The sequence below is a fragment of the Podarcis melisellensis genome, assembly GCF_964234715.1.
Source record: "Podarcis melisellensis genome assembly, chromosome: 2".
Taxonomy (NCBI): Eukaryota; Metazoa; Chordata; class Lepidosauria; order Squamata; family Lacertidae; genus Podarcis; species Podarcis melisellensis.
The window spans coordinates 42810221-42824549 of record NC_138529.1 but is presented as its reverse complement, the minus strand read 5'-3'; the positions used below and the strand labels follow the sequence as shown (position 1 = coordinate 42824549).

The 14329-nt window shown below is 42.5% G+C and overlaps 1 protein-coding gene across 5 annotated transcripts in view; it reads right to left on the bottom strand.

The window, feature by feature from the left end:
• Positions 1-14329, bottom strand: part of CACNA1A (calcium voltage-gated channel subunit alpha1 A) — a 269886-nt gene that overhangs the window by 132045 nt on the left and 123512 nt on the right. For all 5 annotated transcript variants that reach the window (XM_081900883.1, XM_081900882.1, XM_081900884.1 and 2 more), the window contains 2 exons: positions 1345-1448; positions 794-909 (listed from right to left, as the gene is read on the bottom strand). In XM_081900883.1, coding sequence (XP_081757009.1) covers positions 794-909; positions 1345-1448 — 220 coding nt within the window. The remainder of the gene's footprint in view (positions 1-793; positions 910-1344; positions 1449-14329) is intronic.

Genomic DNA, 14329 nt, shown 5'->3' with positions numbered 1-14329 from the left:
GTGATTAAAAGATACATAAAATTTGGCTTCTGTTTCCAGAGGCTTTCTGAACCAGATACTTCCAAGTCAAAATATTTATACTGAATTTATTTCTGTTTTACCCTTATAACTACTACATAATATTATAAGCAGTAAGTAATCATTATAAGCAGTAAGTAATCATTTATAAGCAACAAGCAGCAAGTTAAACTGATTTTATTAATTCACTCAAATTGAAATATTCAGCTGAAAGAGTCAAATATATTTTTCCCAGAACAAAACAACAAACAACTCTTCAAGTTCACCCTCTAAGATCCCAAAAGCAAAACTACAAAACTGAGATGTTTCTTAAAAGCTGGAAACTTTTCATTTATTGGACAAAATCACAATTTTATCTAACCAAAGCCTCATTCAGTGAAATAAGTGAATAGCAACTATTAACACAAAATCTCTCTCCCACTTATTTTTTATGGTAGATCTGAAGCACTTTTTGATAAACTTCATGTTCACACGTACACCAGCTCAAAGCCTGGCTTAACACACCAGTCAGCCTCTACTACAGAGACAGGCAAGATTGTGGGAGTTTCCCATAATGCATAGCTGAGAAATCAGCAATTCCAAAACACTTGAGCTGAACTTGTAGTGTAGATTTTGTTGGTCATAAAGATAGCAATGTGGAGAAGAAGAATAACCTGGCTGTCACACTCAAACCAGAGGATAAAATTTTTAAGTCGGCTTCCAAGAGAAAAGCCAGGAAGTGCAGCAAATACCAGAAGAGGGCATGTGGGATTAAGAGGCATGGAGCGGTACTTGCCTGCTTTGGAGATCCACTCCATATAGCCATTGAGCTCCCGTTCAATCTGCTGCTGTCTTCTCAGCTTCAGAAATGCTCGCCGGTTCTCCACCCGCTCCCTTTCTTTGGCAAACTCCCTGTAGGTAAGAATGGGACAGATTGCTAGAGGTTCTCCATGACCATGGCTGAATCACAAGAGGAATAAGAGGAGATAAGAAAAACCTTTCTGGATCAGACCAAAGGCCTATGTAGTCTAGACTTCTTTTCCCACAATGGCCAATCAGATGCATACCTGAAGAAATATCTCCACTCCACATTGTATAGCTCAGACACTGAGATCCAGCTCAAAGGGCCTTCTGGCGGTTCCCTCACTGCGAGAAGTGAAGTTACAGGGAACCAGGCAGAGGGCCTTCTCAGTAGTGGCACCCACCTTGTGGAATGCCATCCCATCAGATGTCAAGGAGATAAATAACCCTGTCATGGTGTTCAGTTGCTGTTAAACTTCATTTCATTTGCAGGGCTGAGAAAGGCAATTCCAAGCTCTGTCTAGGACAGGTATGCTACATACTTACCCAGAAAGCACCCCCAGCACAAGGTTGAGCATAAAAAAGGATCCAATGATGATGAGGGGGATGAAGTATAGCCAGTTCCAAGCGCTCCCTGAGGCATCGTTACTCTACAGGAGGAAGACAGAGAGGGTGAAGTTATAGGATGGTAACATAAAGGATCACATTTTGCATGGAAAACATTCAGAATAGGCCTTAAAGCAAGGCTCCTAAATCAATGCTTGGAAGGTAGCCCATCAACACAGGAATGGGCCAAGTATGTGGTGTAAGAACAATCCACCTTGATACCTCCTGAATTCTTAGGTACAGGAATCCCTCAGATGTGATCACAAGGAAATCTGGTTCATTCACGACGACTGCAACTGTCACTCTAACTACCAATGGAAAGAGTCGATAGTGAGGTTGTTATTCAATAAACCTGTATCTTTGCAGATGAGCTAAATGGCCACTCTCCTCCCTGAGTACCTGTGCACTCACATGTACACATTAAGCCAGAGTTTGACATAGTGTAACATGAGAACCAGGCCACTGAGTCAGGCCTTTGATCCATCAAGGTCAGTATTGTCTACACTAACTGGCAGAAGCTCTTGGGGATTTCACACAGGTGTCCTTCCCATGCTTACCTGGTGATTTAACCTGGGGCTTCCACTGAGCTACGTCCCTTCCCCCTGGATTTACGCGTGAGTATAAGACGTAGGTTACAAGAAGCAGCCTTAAAATGAGGTAGTCCAGTGGCTGACCTACAGCAGAGTTGTCAGCAATCAATGGTCTCGGGTTGAGGTCTTTAGAGATGCTAGGATTGAAGCTGGCCCCTCATACATGAACAGCACATACCTCAGCACTGATGTTGGAAGATAGGGTCCATAGCTCAATGACAGAGCATATGCTTTTCCTGTGATAGGTCCCAGGCATTTGAAGCTTCTCCAATAGCTGGGCTAGGATATATCTATGCTTGAGTCTTTGGAGTATGGCTGGCTAAGCTAAACTAGTAGGCACTTAAATAGATTGTAGGTTGTTATGCACATTGTTTTTTCTTCACTAATTATAGGAGCAATTCTCACTGTAAAGACAACACGCGGTGGGAGGGGATTATCTCTCCACTTCCCACTAAGACTGAAAAATAGATTCCATGCCATAACTGTTGCCACTAATTGTGGGACTAGGAGCTTTAGGTGTGTGTGTGGGGGGGGGGAATCATTGGTGCAAATGGACTTTCCCCTAGTCCTTTAAGATACAATATATTTGGGGGATGGAGAGGCAATGATCTCCATTCTAATCTCAGTAGTGGGGTGCAGATATAAGACTTCATTTCTTATGAACTGCCTTTACAGTAAGAATTGGGTCTCCCTTGCCCTTGTCCTTACTTAAGAAAACAAAATAAGCTACAGTCTACCATGTGTTAAGTGCACATCTAGTCTGGCCTTCAGAGCAGTAGAGACTAGTTGGACCAATGGTCTGATTCTGTATGAGACAATTTGTATGTTAAGGGGAAAGGCTCAAGAGATATTGTTTCTAAGCCCATTGCTTGGTTTCCATTAGAACAGGGTTTCCCAAAGTTGGGTCTACAGCTGTTGGGTCTACAGCTCCCATTTCCCTAGCTACCAGGGCCAGTGGTCAGGGATGATGGGAGTTGTAGTCTAACAACAGCTGGAAACCCAACTTGGGAAAGCTCTACATTAGACCATTGGGTTGTTACATTTCATGAGTATGTAAAAGACTGCAGCAGCAAAGATAATGGAAACAGGAAACTGGTGAACTTCTTGCAAAGGTGAACAACCCACTTTTACATCTCAGCTGAACTGGTAGCCCATAAAACATGTACTTTAAGTTAAGATCTGTGCTAGAAAGTTCTTCCCTGCAACAACTGTAACCAGAACCTGGAAGTCATGGCTTTCTGAGGTTTTTTGTCCTAGTTCCTAAACAAGACAACTTCCAGAACCAGAACTCTTCTTTCATCTGTTAAGGCAAGTACAGAAATGGTCTTTGATCCTTCTCTGTCTTACTGACACCATCAACAGAAACTATTTGGTCCTTGCTCCATGCCCTGCTATGAAATGCCTCCTGCAATAGAATTCCAGCCATGCTTTGCTTCTATGCAGATAGTTCTCCAACAGAAAGTAGCTTGCCTCTCCTCTGTACCTTGAAAGCCAACATTAGCAACGGGTCACAGGTTTGCCCCAAGGAATGTGCTAATGGAACGGACCCTTTTGTGAAGCCTGGCTACTCGGCAGTGGCTGTAGGGCACTAGAAGTAGGAGCTTTGTATGGATTGCATATATGTGAGCCACTAACAACTCCTTGTCCCCATTTCTCCCTTCTAACTATAGGTTGAGGAACAAAAAGATATTGTGCAACTGTGGCAGCTGGTGAACCCCAGCCTTCGAGAGCGCACTGAACAGCCAGGTGACTTAGCACATAAAGGACTCCACAGTCACTTGAGAGGCTTCTATGTCTAACCATATTCTTCCCACACAAATATCTGACACAATTGTTGACTCATGACAGGTGCAAGAACAATCTAAACCTCACACAGTTTCTACCTCATCACTTACACTGGAGCTCTCTGAGGTGAACGGTGTTAAAAATAGTAAGATTTAGCATTTATTTAGGGCTTCTGAGAATCCCAAGCACACTATATTTCTTATCTTCGTTATCTGGGATGGATGGGGGGGGGCGGATGTGAAAGAAAGCTCACTATTATCCTCATAATTGCAAATGGGTGGGTGGGTAAGGAGTAGGACCGAGACGTCAAGAAATCATGTGGCTCATGCGCACAGTGAAAACTCAGTTCACATCCTGGGCTTATTTGCATGGTCAAGAACCAAAGGTTGTTATCTCAAGGGTTGCTATTTTGAGGTTATTCATACCCTCTTGTTGCTGATTATCTTGCATCATTCATAGGCCTCTGCTTTCTTTTTTTAAAAAGTGAAACTGTGAACTTCACATCTGCCATAATCTACACAGCTATTTTTTATATGACAACTTGTCCTGGGATGAAAGAATAACTCGTTGATGCATATGATAGTATCAGGTTACAGAGCAAGTTTAGGGCAGATGTCCTCAACCTGGTGCCCTCCAGGAGTTTTGGAGCCCCAGCTAGCATGGCTATTTAAAAGGTATGATATGAGTTATAATCTAAAACATTTGAATAGCCCAAGGTTGGAAAAAGCTGGTTTAGGGGGTTATCTATCGGGGTATTTCTGTAGACAGCTCCTCTGTTAATAATCAACCTCTGGTTTGGGGTGAAGTACTTCCCAGAGGATTTAAATTTAGTAGAGGAGCTAAAGCACACTAAAATGGCCTCTGCACAGATTCATGTATTAATTCAAATGCATGAAATTTGTCTAAGGAAGCCCAGGACCAAAATGCTTGCCTTAGAGCACTGTAGAATTCCTCATTCTACATTTTATATCATTTATTTTAAAATTGTAAATCCCCTTCACAGAAAGGTGGTAGATAAATGCAACAAACAAACCATTGTCTCTGCCTAACATTTATTTTGTGCAACCCGTACAGCACATAGGCAACAATTATTCACATTTATTTTGAGTTTCTGGAGAAGGCAAACTCATTGGGTTCAACTTGGTTCTACATCAATGATAGCTCTATTGATTCATTGTGCAAGAACTCTGTAGACTTATCCAGACAATTAAGATATGCGTACCCTAACTGCATGTTGTAGGAACTCCATGATCAGGGTTGCCTGTGCTTCGTTTTTTAAGTTCATAGCAGCTGGGAAGGGGATCTAATCAGGACTGAAGGTGCAGGGCAGGATGATGACTCTTTCTCCCCTGTACTGTTTTCTTGATTTAAATTACCCCTCAAAGGTGCTATTTGCCCCTTGGGGAAAATACTGAGGTTTCCAATGGATGCTTTTGAGGTTCATGAAGCCACATTCTAAAAGGCGATCCAATTTGCAATGATACAACCCTTGCTGGTAATAAAAATCTAACATCCCCCAAACACCAGGAAAATAATACAGTATCCCAGCAACAGAAGTACTGCTTGGGACAAATGTGAAGTATTGCCTTCAACAAAAAAGTGGAAATCGTGTTTCTACTGCCCAAGAACACCTTCATCAGAATAAGCAGCATGCAGCTGTTCAGCAGGACACAAGTGAAATCACCCTAAGGGCCACTGTTGTATTTTTTTACTAACTTTTACTTACAAACTGTTTCACTATAATAACCACAAAAAACACATTTTGCCACCATTTTTATGTAGGGTTTTCTATTCTCACGTCAAACCTCCCTTTTTCTCAGCAACCCACAACAATATCTTCTCTCTTAACACTACTATGGGCATCTATTTCTCTCTCTTTCCACTCCACAGCACTTTCTCTTTGCACCCCATAGCAATGCACATGTTCTCTTCTTCGTTTCTCCATCTCTCAGTTACCCCTTCTTTTTCAGTTTCCTACCCACAAATCACTCCACACTTCCACCTCACCACCATTCCCCTTTCCTCACTCCATAGGTCACGGCATAGGTCTCTCGACAAAACATGATAGCCTGCTTTTTCATCCCATAGTGTTCTCTCTTCTTTTTCCACAACCACAGGTTGGTCTGCCCACCCCATGTTTTTCTGTTTACCTCTCCACAGATCTCTCTGCACTTCCATTTCTCAATCCTCCCTATGCCCTTCTTCCATCTCTAATTTTGCTCTGTTCCTGTCGTCAGTCCCTGCATCCCACCCCCAATCTACTGTTCACTGAGTTCTGTAGCACAGAAATAATTCACTCTCCCAGAAATTCATATGCTGAGAAGGCATGTCAGACAGAATAGGTGACCCATGTAGCATGAATGGCTGCTACAGGCTACAAAAGCTGGTGCCATTATGCAGTTGTAAAGATGCAGGCATTATCTCACCCCCTGGCTTCAGCAAGTGTTAGATGTTCCCATATAGATGTGGGAAAGGGACGCAAACAATGGGTGTGTAGAATGCCCCAAGGTGACACAAATAGGCAGACAGGTCTGTTGTAAAGGCACATAGTCCATTGGCACAGTCCAAGTGGATTGAGGGAGTCCAGATCATCAATAGCCACAGGAGCCCAATGAATTATCTCCCTGAGAGAAGATGCCCTCTACTATATTTTCACTTCACTTCCCAAAATATTAAGATACTGTTTGCTAGTATAATACAAGTGTTCCAATGAGTTCTCCTTTGGCAGTAGAATGTCACCATTTATTCTAAGAACTTCTTCCTACCTAATTTCTTTCCTTTCCCATGATTGCTCAATGTGTATATGAGCTGATCCCATGTACAGATTGGTTCCACCTGACAATGGGTTTGGGAAAGACAAAGAAAGTCAGGGGGTCTGAGCCATGGCTGTCCTGGTGTTGTTAGATTCCCAACTCCCATCAGTCCCAGTCAGCATAGATAACGGTCAAGAATGATAGAAGCTGTAGTTCATCAACATCTAGAGCAGAGCTTTCCAAACTTTTCATGCTGGTGATACACTTTTTAGACATGCATCATTTCGTGACACAGTAATTAAGTTTTACTAGCAAACTGGAGGTTAATTCACCCCTTTCCAGCCCCAGGAGGAGCATGGGGAGCGTTTGCATGAGACACCTACACACTAACATGTTACGACACGCAGTTTGGAAAGCTCCGATCTAGAGGGCTGCAGGTTGCCCATCCTTGGGATAAGTCATCAAAGGGGTCATAATCAATTATATGTTGATTGCTGTTTTAACTGTTGATTATCTCTATACTGTATTCTACTCTTTTATTGTTGTATATGGTAGCTTCGGGTGGGTAATAAACACACCAAATAAAAAATTAAATAAATAACCTGATGCTGCATTCATCAAGTAAATAGCTTAGTCCACAGACCATGAGACTCTTAATTTCAGGGTTGTGGGTTTGAGTCCCATGTTGGGCAAAAGATCCCGACATTGCAGGGGGTTGGACTAGATGACCCTTATGGTCCCTTCCAACTCTACAATTCTATGATTCTGTGGTTGTGTGAACTGGAACTAGGAAAGAAAGAGAATCACTGATGCCCTTTTCTTTCTTGGAAACAGTTATATGCATAAACTCCAGCCATGTTACATTTTTAGAGAGCCTACAGGGAGAAGGAACACAACCACTTTTAAAAAGCTTATAGGAGACCTACATGGGGGTTGGGGGTGGGAAGGCACAGGAGAGTAATGAAACCAATTTGGGTAGAAAGAAACTAGTTTCCTTTCCCAAGAGGCTAGGAATGAAAAGATGTGCTGGTTAGTTATCCAGGGCACCTTCAGAAACGCACAGGACACAGAGAAAAGAGGACAAGGTGGGCACAGGAAAGTGATCTGAGAACATGGAGGGAAAGTACTATAGCAGAAAGCCATTGAAGTGGATGTTTGTTCTTTAAATATGCAATTTAAACAAAGCCTCACCATCTCCACCCCAGAGACTAAAAAAAGCAGAAGCCCCCCCCATCTCCCCCAAATCATTTCTTTGCTCTTCTGATTGTTATATCAGCACAAGCATTCCCGCTTGCCAGACAATCCTCCTCTCCTCCCCTTATGTGCTGTTCTGAGGGTTCACCTTACTCTTCAGAAAGGATTTGGGAGAGTTGTGTGTTGAGAAGAGATGAGGAAAGCCCTGATGTTGGCTTCCACTTAATGTACTGGGTTAGCTGAATCTGGGCCATAGGATCTACCAGGTCAGTATGATGAGAAGGAATTCTGCTAGATGGTGCATAACTGTAGAACTCACTTCTGTTGAAAACTCCAGCTCTGCTCAATGGGGCTTACTCTCAGGTAAACATGCAGCTGGAGGAGAAGGGGGAAGAGGCTGGAGAAAGAACTGTGAGTGGAGGGGTATCCTTCCCCCACCCCCTTGGAAACTCACCAAACCTACTGCACCAGTTATGTTAGGGCATTTTGTGATTTTATAATTTATGTGACTTTGTCTTCAGTTCAATCTTTTTACATGGCCTTTTATGTACTGTGGTAATTTATGCATTGCGTCTTTGCTGTTGTTTTTATTGATTATAGTTTAGGAATGATTTATCGTAATGGTTGACCATTAATTTCTGTTGAATTATTATTTACTGATATTTCGAGAGTTTATTGTATCATATATTCTAAGTGGAGAGTCGTACCTTGGATCCCAAGTGCCTTGCGAGTCAAAGGTTTCGGCTCCTGCTATGCCGCAAATCTGGAAGTGAGTGTTCCGGTTTGCAAACGTTCTTTGGAACCCGAACATCCAACGCAACTTCTGCTGCTTCCAATTGGCTGCAGGAGCTTCCTGCAGCCATCTGGAAACAGCACATTGGTTTCCAAACGTTTTGGAAGTCGAACGGATTTCCAGAACGGATTCAGTTCAACTTCTGAGGTACCACTATATTACTTAATTTTTTAATAAGTTTTTATTTTAAGTCATTTTTTAAATGACTTACTTGTATTGAATTAGACTGTTATAAGGATGTGTGATCTTTGTTGTGTATTTTGTTGTTTCTTCAGATTGCAAAGTGGCTTGTGTATAGCAATACAGAAAGGGAGTATACAAATTAAAAAGTGAAATGAAGAAATGCAGCCTAAACACCTGAAGCAGTGTTGGGCTTATTTATTTAATAAATTTGTACTGCATCTTTCTTCATCACAAGAAGATCCAAGGGTGGGTCACATAATATAATCAAAATATGTTATAAATAACCATCACCTGTCACATAAATAAAACTCAAATTTTGAATGACTACTTGCAACAAGACAACTAGTATTGGCTGCATCTCCCCAAAACCTCTCCCTGCCAAAAGCTTGGACAAAGGGATGAGTTTTTAACTGCTGCCTAAAAGCAAATAAAGTTAGTGCCAGACTTGCAGTTAGCACTGGAATACTGGCAGTGTTTGTGCATGTGCTGCATTAACTGCAGGATCATAAAAGCTTGTTATGCAGAATTAAAAATATTTAGCACAGGTGACTCGCAACTTAAGCACATTTAACCTGTGTGCATTCAACTTTACATGCTTGGCAAATTTAATTAAAAAGGGGTCGGAAAGGGGGCAGGCAGCAAGGGGCAAAAATCTTTGAACCCAATGTGTTTTGGACTATATGTGATTTTGGCTTTAAGTACCGTCCCCAGAACATAACCCCAGCATGTTGAGAGTAGCTTGTAATTACTTTATCTATCGTGTTTATTGTAAAGAATGGGATAGGGACAATTTTGTACCCTGCTTCTCTGCCTTTTTAATTTTATTTTTAGGCTAAAGCGAAGTGAAAATCTAAATAATAACACTCGAACTAAATTGTGGGGATAGACTGATCCAGGAAATCATCAAGGCTAAATGATCCACATGCCACACAAGCACAGATGATTAATCAGCGTAATCCAGCTCATTGTGAAAAGCCTTCTCAAGAAATCAGAAGTGAGTGCAGCAACAGATTCTTGCAGAACAGACAGCTCCAGCGGACTTAAGCATATATCGTGGATCTTCTCCACTGCTTGGCTTTTTCAAAGATCTCTATCAAATCAAAGCTGCTGAGAAAGGTCATGCCAATCTATAATTTGAAAGTGCTCTCTCTTTTTCGCTTCTCATTTCCCTAACATGCATCTTCCTCTTTCAGGCCTCTGTAGACTGTGCTGTTTTGATTCTTAAAGTGATTTTTTTATTGCTGGTTGAGACTGCCAGTTTCGAATTAATTCACCCCAATCAATCTGCCTCCCCCCCCCACCCAGTGCCCCTCTTCCAACAGTAGGGTGGTCTCCATTTTAGGGGATAACAGGACATAAAGCTTTTACTCCACTTCTTTCTAACAAAAGTGACAGACTCCTGGTAGTATGTAGTTGCTCTAAGAGTGAGCAATTATGCAAATCAAATCAGGGTCTGAAAGGAGAATGGACTGACTTTTCAAATTTCTCCTCTTCCTGGTAACCAAAGCTTAAGGTGCAGTTGCCACCCTCTAGGGCAGGCCTGAACAACTTGCGACCCACCAAACCAAAGGCAGCCCACCAGCCATGTTCTGGGGCCTGCCAGTTGCTTGACAGCCCCACTCCATATCTGCATTCCTGGGCAGGCAGCAATAACAGCCATAGTGTGCTGCTTGCCTTTGAGAAGTTAACACTCACTGCTTAGTTTTCCCATTTCTAATTAGAGCCACACACCCATGTCTGTCAAACATTTAGTGCGCACACACTAACATGGAGGCATTTAGCAAATTTGTTCACTGAAATTCACTCCCAGGGTTCCAATAAATAGTTCCATGAATACTGGTGCAAAGTGCAGTCTCCTCACCCCAGTGCTGTCTTGGAGGGATTCATGGCCACTGACTCACAGAGCATTGCTGGCTGCCACAAATTCTCTTGGAAGCCAGTGGGGAATATAGTGAGAGACAATCCTGGGACAGCGAGCTCTGCTGTCTGCATTAGCTTGATTAGCTCATGGAACAGAGTGTGAATTCCATGGGTAGAGCACTTCCCAGTCTCAAGCTGTTTGGGAAACTTGATACAGTACAAAGAAATCCATCTGATGGTAATCCTACTCAAAGTAGATCCACTGACTAACTTCAGTCCACTGATTTCAATGGGCCAACACTCTGAGTAGGTCTAGCATTAGAGTGGCTGGGGAAACCCAGCCAGATGGGCGGGGTATGTATGTATGTATGTATGTATGTATGTATGTATGTATGTATGAATAAATAAATATTATTATTATTACAACCCGCAGTTTCCTAATACAGCTACTTCTGAGAAAGTGGGCAAGCCAGGTGACTTGCGCAAGACCCCAAAAACCCGGGTGTCTTTTGGTCCGACACTCTGGCATGGGCCAGCTGATTTGCGTGAGAGTGAGACCAAAAAAGAGGGTATTTTGGTCTGAGATCCAATCAGAAGCTGCAATTGCTTCTGGGATGTCCCGCTCACATTGGGATGGTTTAGGGGTATACTGCTAAAATACCATCAGACAAACAACACAGGCAGCTGCTGCAGATGCTGCCTAGCAGAACTGAAAAGGTTACAGCACAGCAGAAACTTTATGCAGTCACGAATGCCCAGTGTTTAGAAAAATGAAAGAGACTATTGAAACATTAACATTTTACGTGCTGGAAAACCCCCTGCCTGAAAGCAAAGTAAGTGAAGAATACTGAGGGCTAAGCTGTGCATTTAGCTATGCATCTGTACATTTAATTGCATGCTTATTCAGGGGTTTTGCTTTTTTACACAAATTACCAGTATGAGACCTTTCAACTAGGATCCTAACATAGTAGGGAGGGTTTTAACTATTTACCCTCTTGCTGTGGTCCAGATCTGGATTGCGGCCCCTATGCCTACAACCGGAAGGTGGGGCACACCTCTTGTTCATGGTGGCTTTTCTTGTACAGTGGTACCTCGGGTTAAGTACTTAATTTGTTCCGGAGCTCCGTTCTTAACCTGAAACTGTTCTTAACCTGAAGCACCACTTTAGCTAATGGGGCCTCCTGCTGCTGTCGCGCTGCCGGAGCACAATTTCTGTTTTCATCCTGAAGCAAAGTTCTTAACCTGAAGCACTATTTCTGGGTTAGCGGAGTCTGTAACCTGAAGCGTATGTAACCCGAGGTACCACTGTAGTGCAAAACTGCAGCTGTGGGGAGTCTGATTCCAATCAGGTTTATAGCTGGGGTGGTCTACCCCCTCAATACTACGCTCCTGATCTGTATCTGAGGACCTGCCCTGCCAATTTGTGGAAAAACAAAACCCTGTACTTAAAGGCTAGATGGGTCAGACTTGGTTTAAGGCAGTTTCCTGTGGTTTTCACAGCCCCTCAGGTTCTTTCAAGTACAAACTGCTGTGGATTTAATTAGCCAAGATATCTGGCTGGTACTGCTCTCCTGCTGTCTCATAGGAAAAATAGACACAGACATCACATCTTCTTTCATATTACAACATGTGAATGTCTGTCGTCCCAAATTCTGTGGCTATGCCGAATTATCAACAACACTAGCAAACATACATTATTGCTAATATTTTCCCATTTCTAGCCAGACATAGGTGCTGTGCAAAAAACATTCCCCCCACAAAAAAATACCACAGACCCTGCCCACAGGTTTAGTCTAATAGCCACAATATAAAATGGGAAAAAGAGACAGGGAAGAAGAAGAAGAAGAGAGCAAATGTGGGAGAGCCAATTCTTATATACAATTATATTATTGTTGTTCTAATGACCAGGTGGAATGGCTACTGAAGAGATAGTTCTGGGAAGTGAGGAGCCAAATGGCAATTGGGCCTGGCTAAGCCAGTGAAGTGGGGCCAATTTGTCTTCTCCAGAGGCAGCCAAGTGAAATGACGACTAACAGATGACAACGCTGGGAGAGGAAGAGCCACATGGCAGCTGGTCCTAGTGAAGCCGTTGTATTAGGCTTTGCTGTTTCAACTCCTCCTCTGATGCAGCCAGATAGAATGGCTGCTAATCAAAACAAACATGTGCCATTTTTACAGGGAGCCTGCTATGGAGATGCACTCACCGCATTTAGAGCTAAACACCATCTTCTCCCAGGACTGAGCTTAGGGGAAAACTGTTCTTCCAGTTTGCTGCAGAAGCACAGCAATGACTGATAGAGTCATTTCTCAGAGCAGCAGTACAAGACTATGAATACACTCTGTGAAAGTCTTTTCTTTAAAAACTTGAAAACAAACAAATCAAGCACATGCTTGAGATTTAAGTAGAATGCCTGAATGAAGGCTGGTGGGGGAGAGGAGGAAAGGAGTAACAAAAACCGGCTTCAGTTTGAATATTGAATGCGCCTCCTTTGAGAAGTGAAGGCAGGGGAGGAAGCAGAGCTCACCCCGCAATAGAAAAAGCTGTCCCATTCCTATGTGCAGGTACACCTGTATGCAACCTTAAAAGTACTGAACGCTGCTGCAGGCATCTCATGCACATTAGCATAGCAAAACTACATCTTCCAGGAGAGCATGGTAGTGTGGCAGCAATAACACTCATATATTTGCAGTATATATGTGTGTGTGTGTGTGTGTGTGTGTGTATAAAGGTAAGAGGCAAAATGAAATATCCACACGCATTCTAAGTGGGAAAGGGGATAGAGAGTCTATAGTTCACTGCTATTGCAAGTGCATTATCCAAATTGAATTAGAATCTAAGGGAGGACTGTGAGTATAATTGAATGAACACGTGTCTCTTTCTAAAAAAAATACCCATGATTTCTAGTTTGATGACCCACAAGGCCTCAGTTTGAGGGTCAATTTCAGATGTTTTACAGAGCTTTAACTATTTAGATTGAGGTGTATGGGAGCATTCAAATCTAATTTCTCACTCAACTTTATTTTGCTGTAGAAAGAGTCTTATATCCACTCGTGCTCTCCTGTCACCTATCAGTTACCTGGTCCCTGCATCACCTCCTCATTTTTAAATGGTTTGCTAATGGGATATGTAATCTTGGGGGGCGGAATAGAAAGAAGTGCTGTGTTTACATACATGATCCAGTGACTAATATTAACAGTATTATTGTAGCCTCAGGAATTGCATCTTGTGATCATAACAAACATTCAACAATAACTATTACTCCTTACTCAGAATTTAACAAGTGACATTTAGTTCTGGGGCAATGAGTTTTGCAGGCAAAATGGGGATGTATTTGTTTTAACCACACATTATGTGAGAGAGTACCACCAACATATCATAATGGTGCCCCCACAGCTGGTCCTTTGATACTATCCATAATCAACTTCAGTAAACAAGAACTGTGTCTGACTCCTGGCTCTCTTCCCTTTCTCCAGAGATTTTAAAATCTGTGATCATCTTCCTGGCTTCTTGACCTCACCACTCCTCACGCTTCTTGAAACACAAACTCAACATGCCCAGTCTCATCAATTGCCATTTACATGGCTGATCAATGCTCTTTCCATTACAGTGATCCACCCTCCCTGGCTACCAGCCAGTCTCCCTCCCTCTCCATGTCTCACCCATCCTTTGCCTTCTGCCAACTCTGCTCTATCCTTTTAAAAGACTTCTACAACCAACACTGCAACCAGGCATTGCTTCTCTCCTGTTAATATTCTTTGTTTCTCCT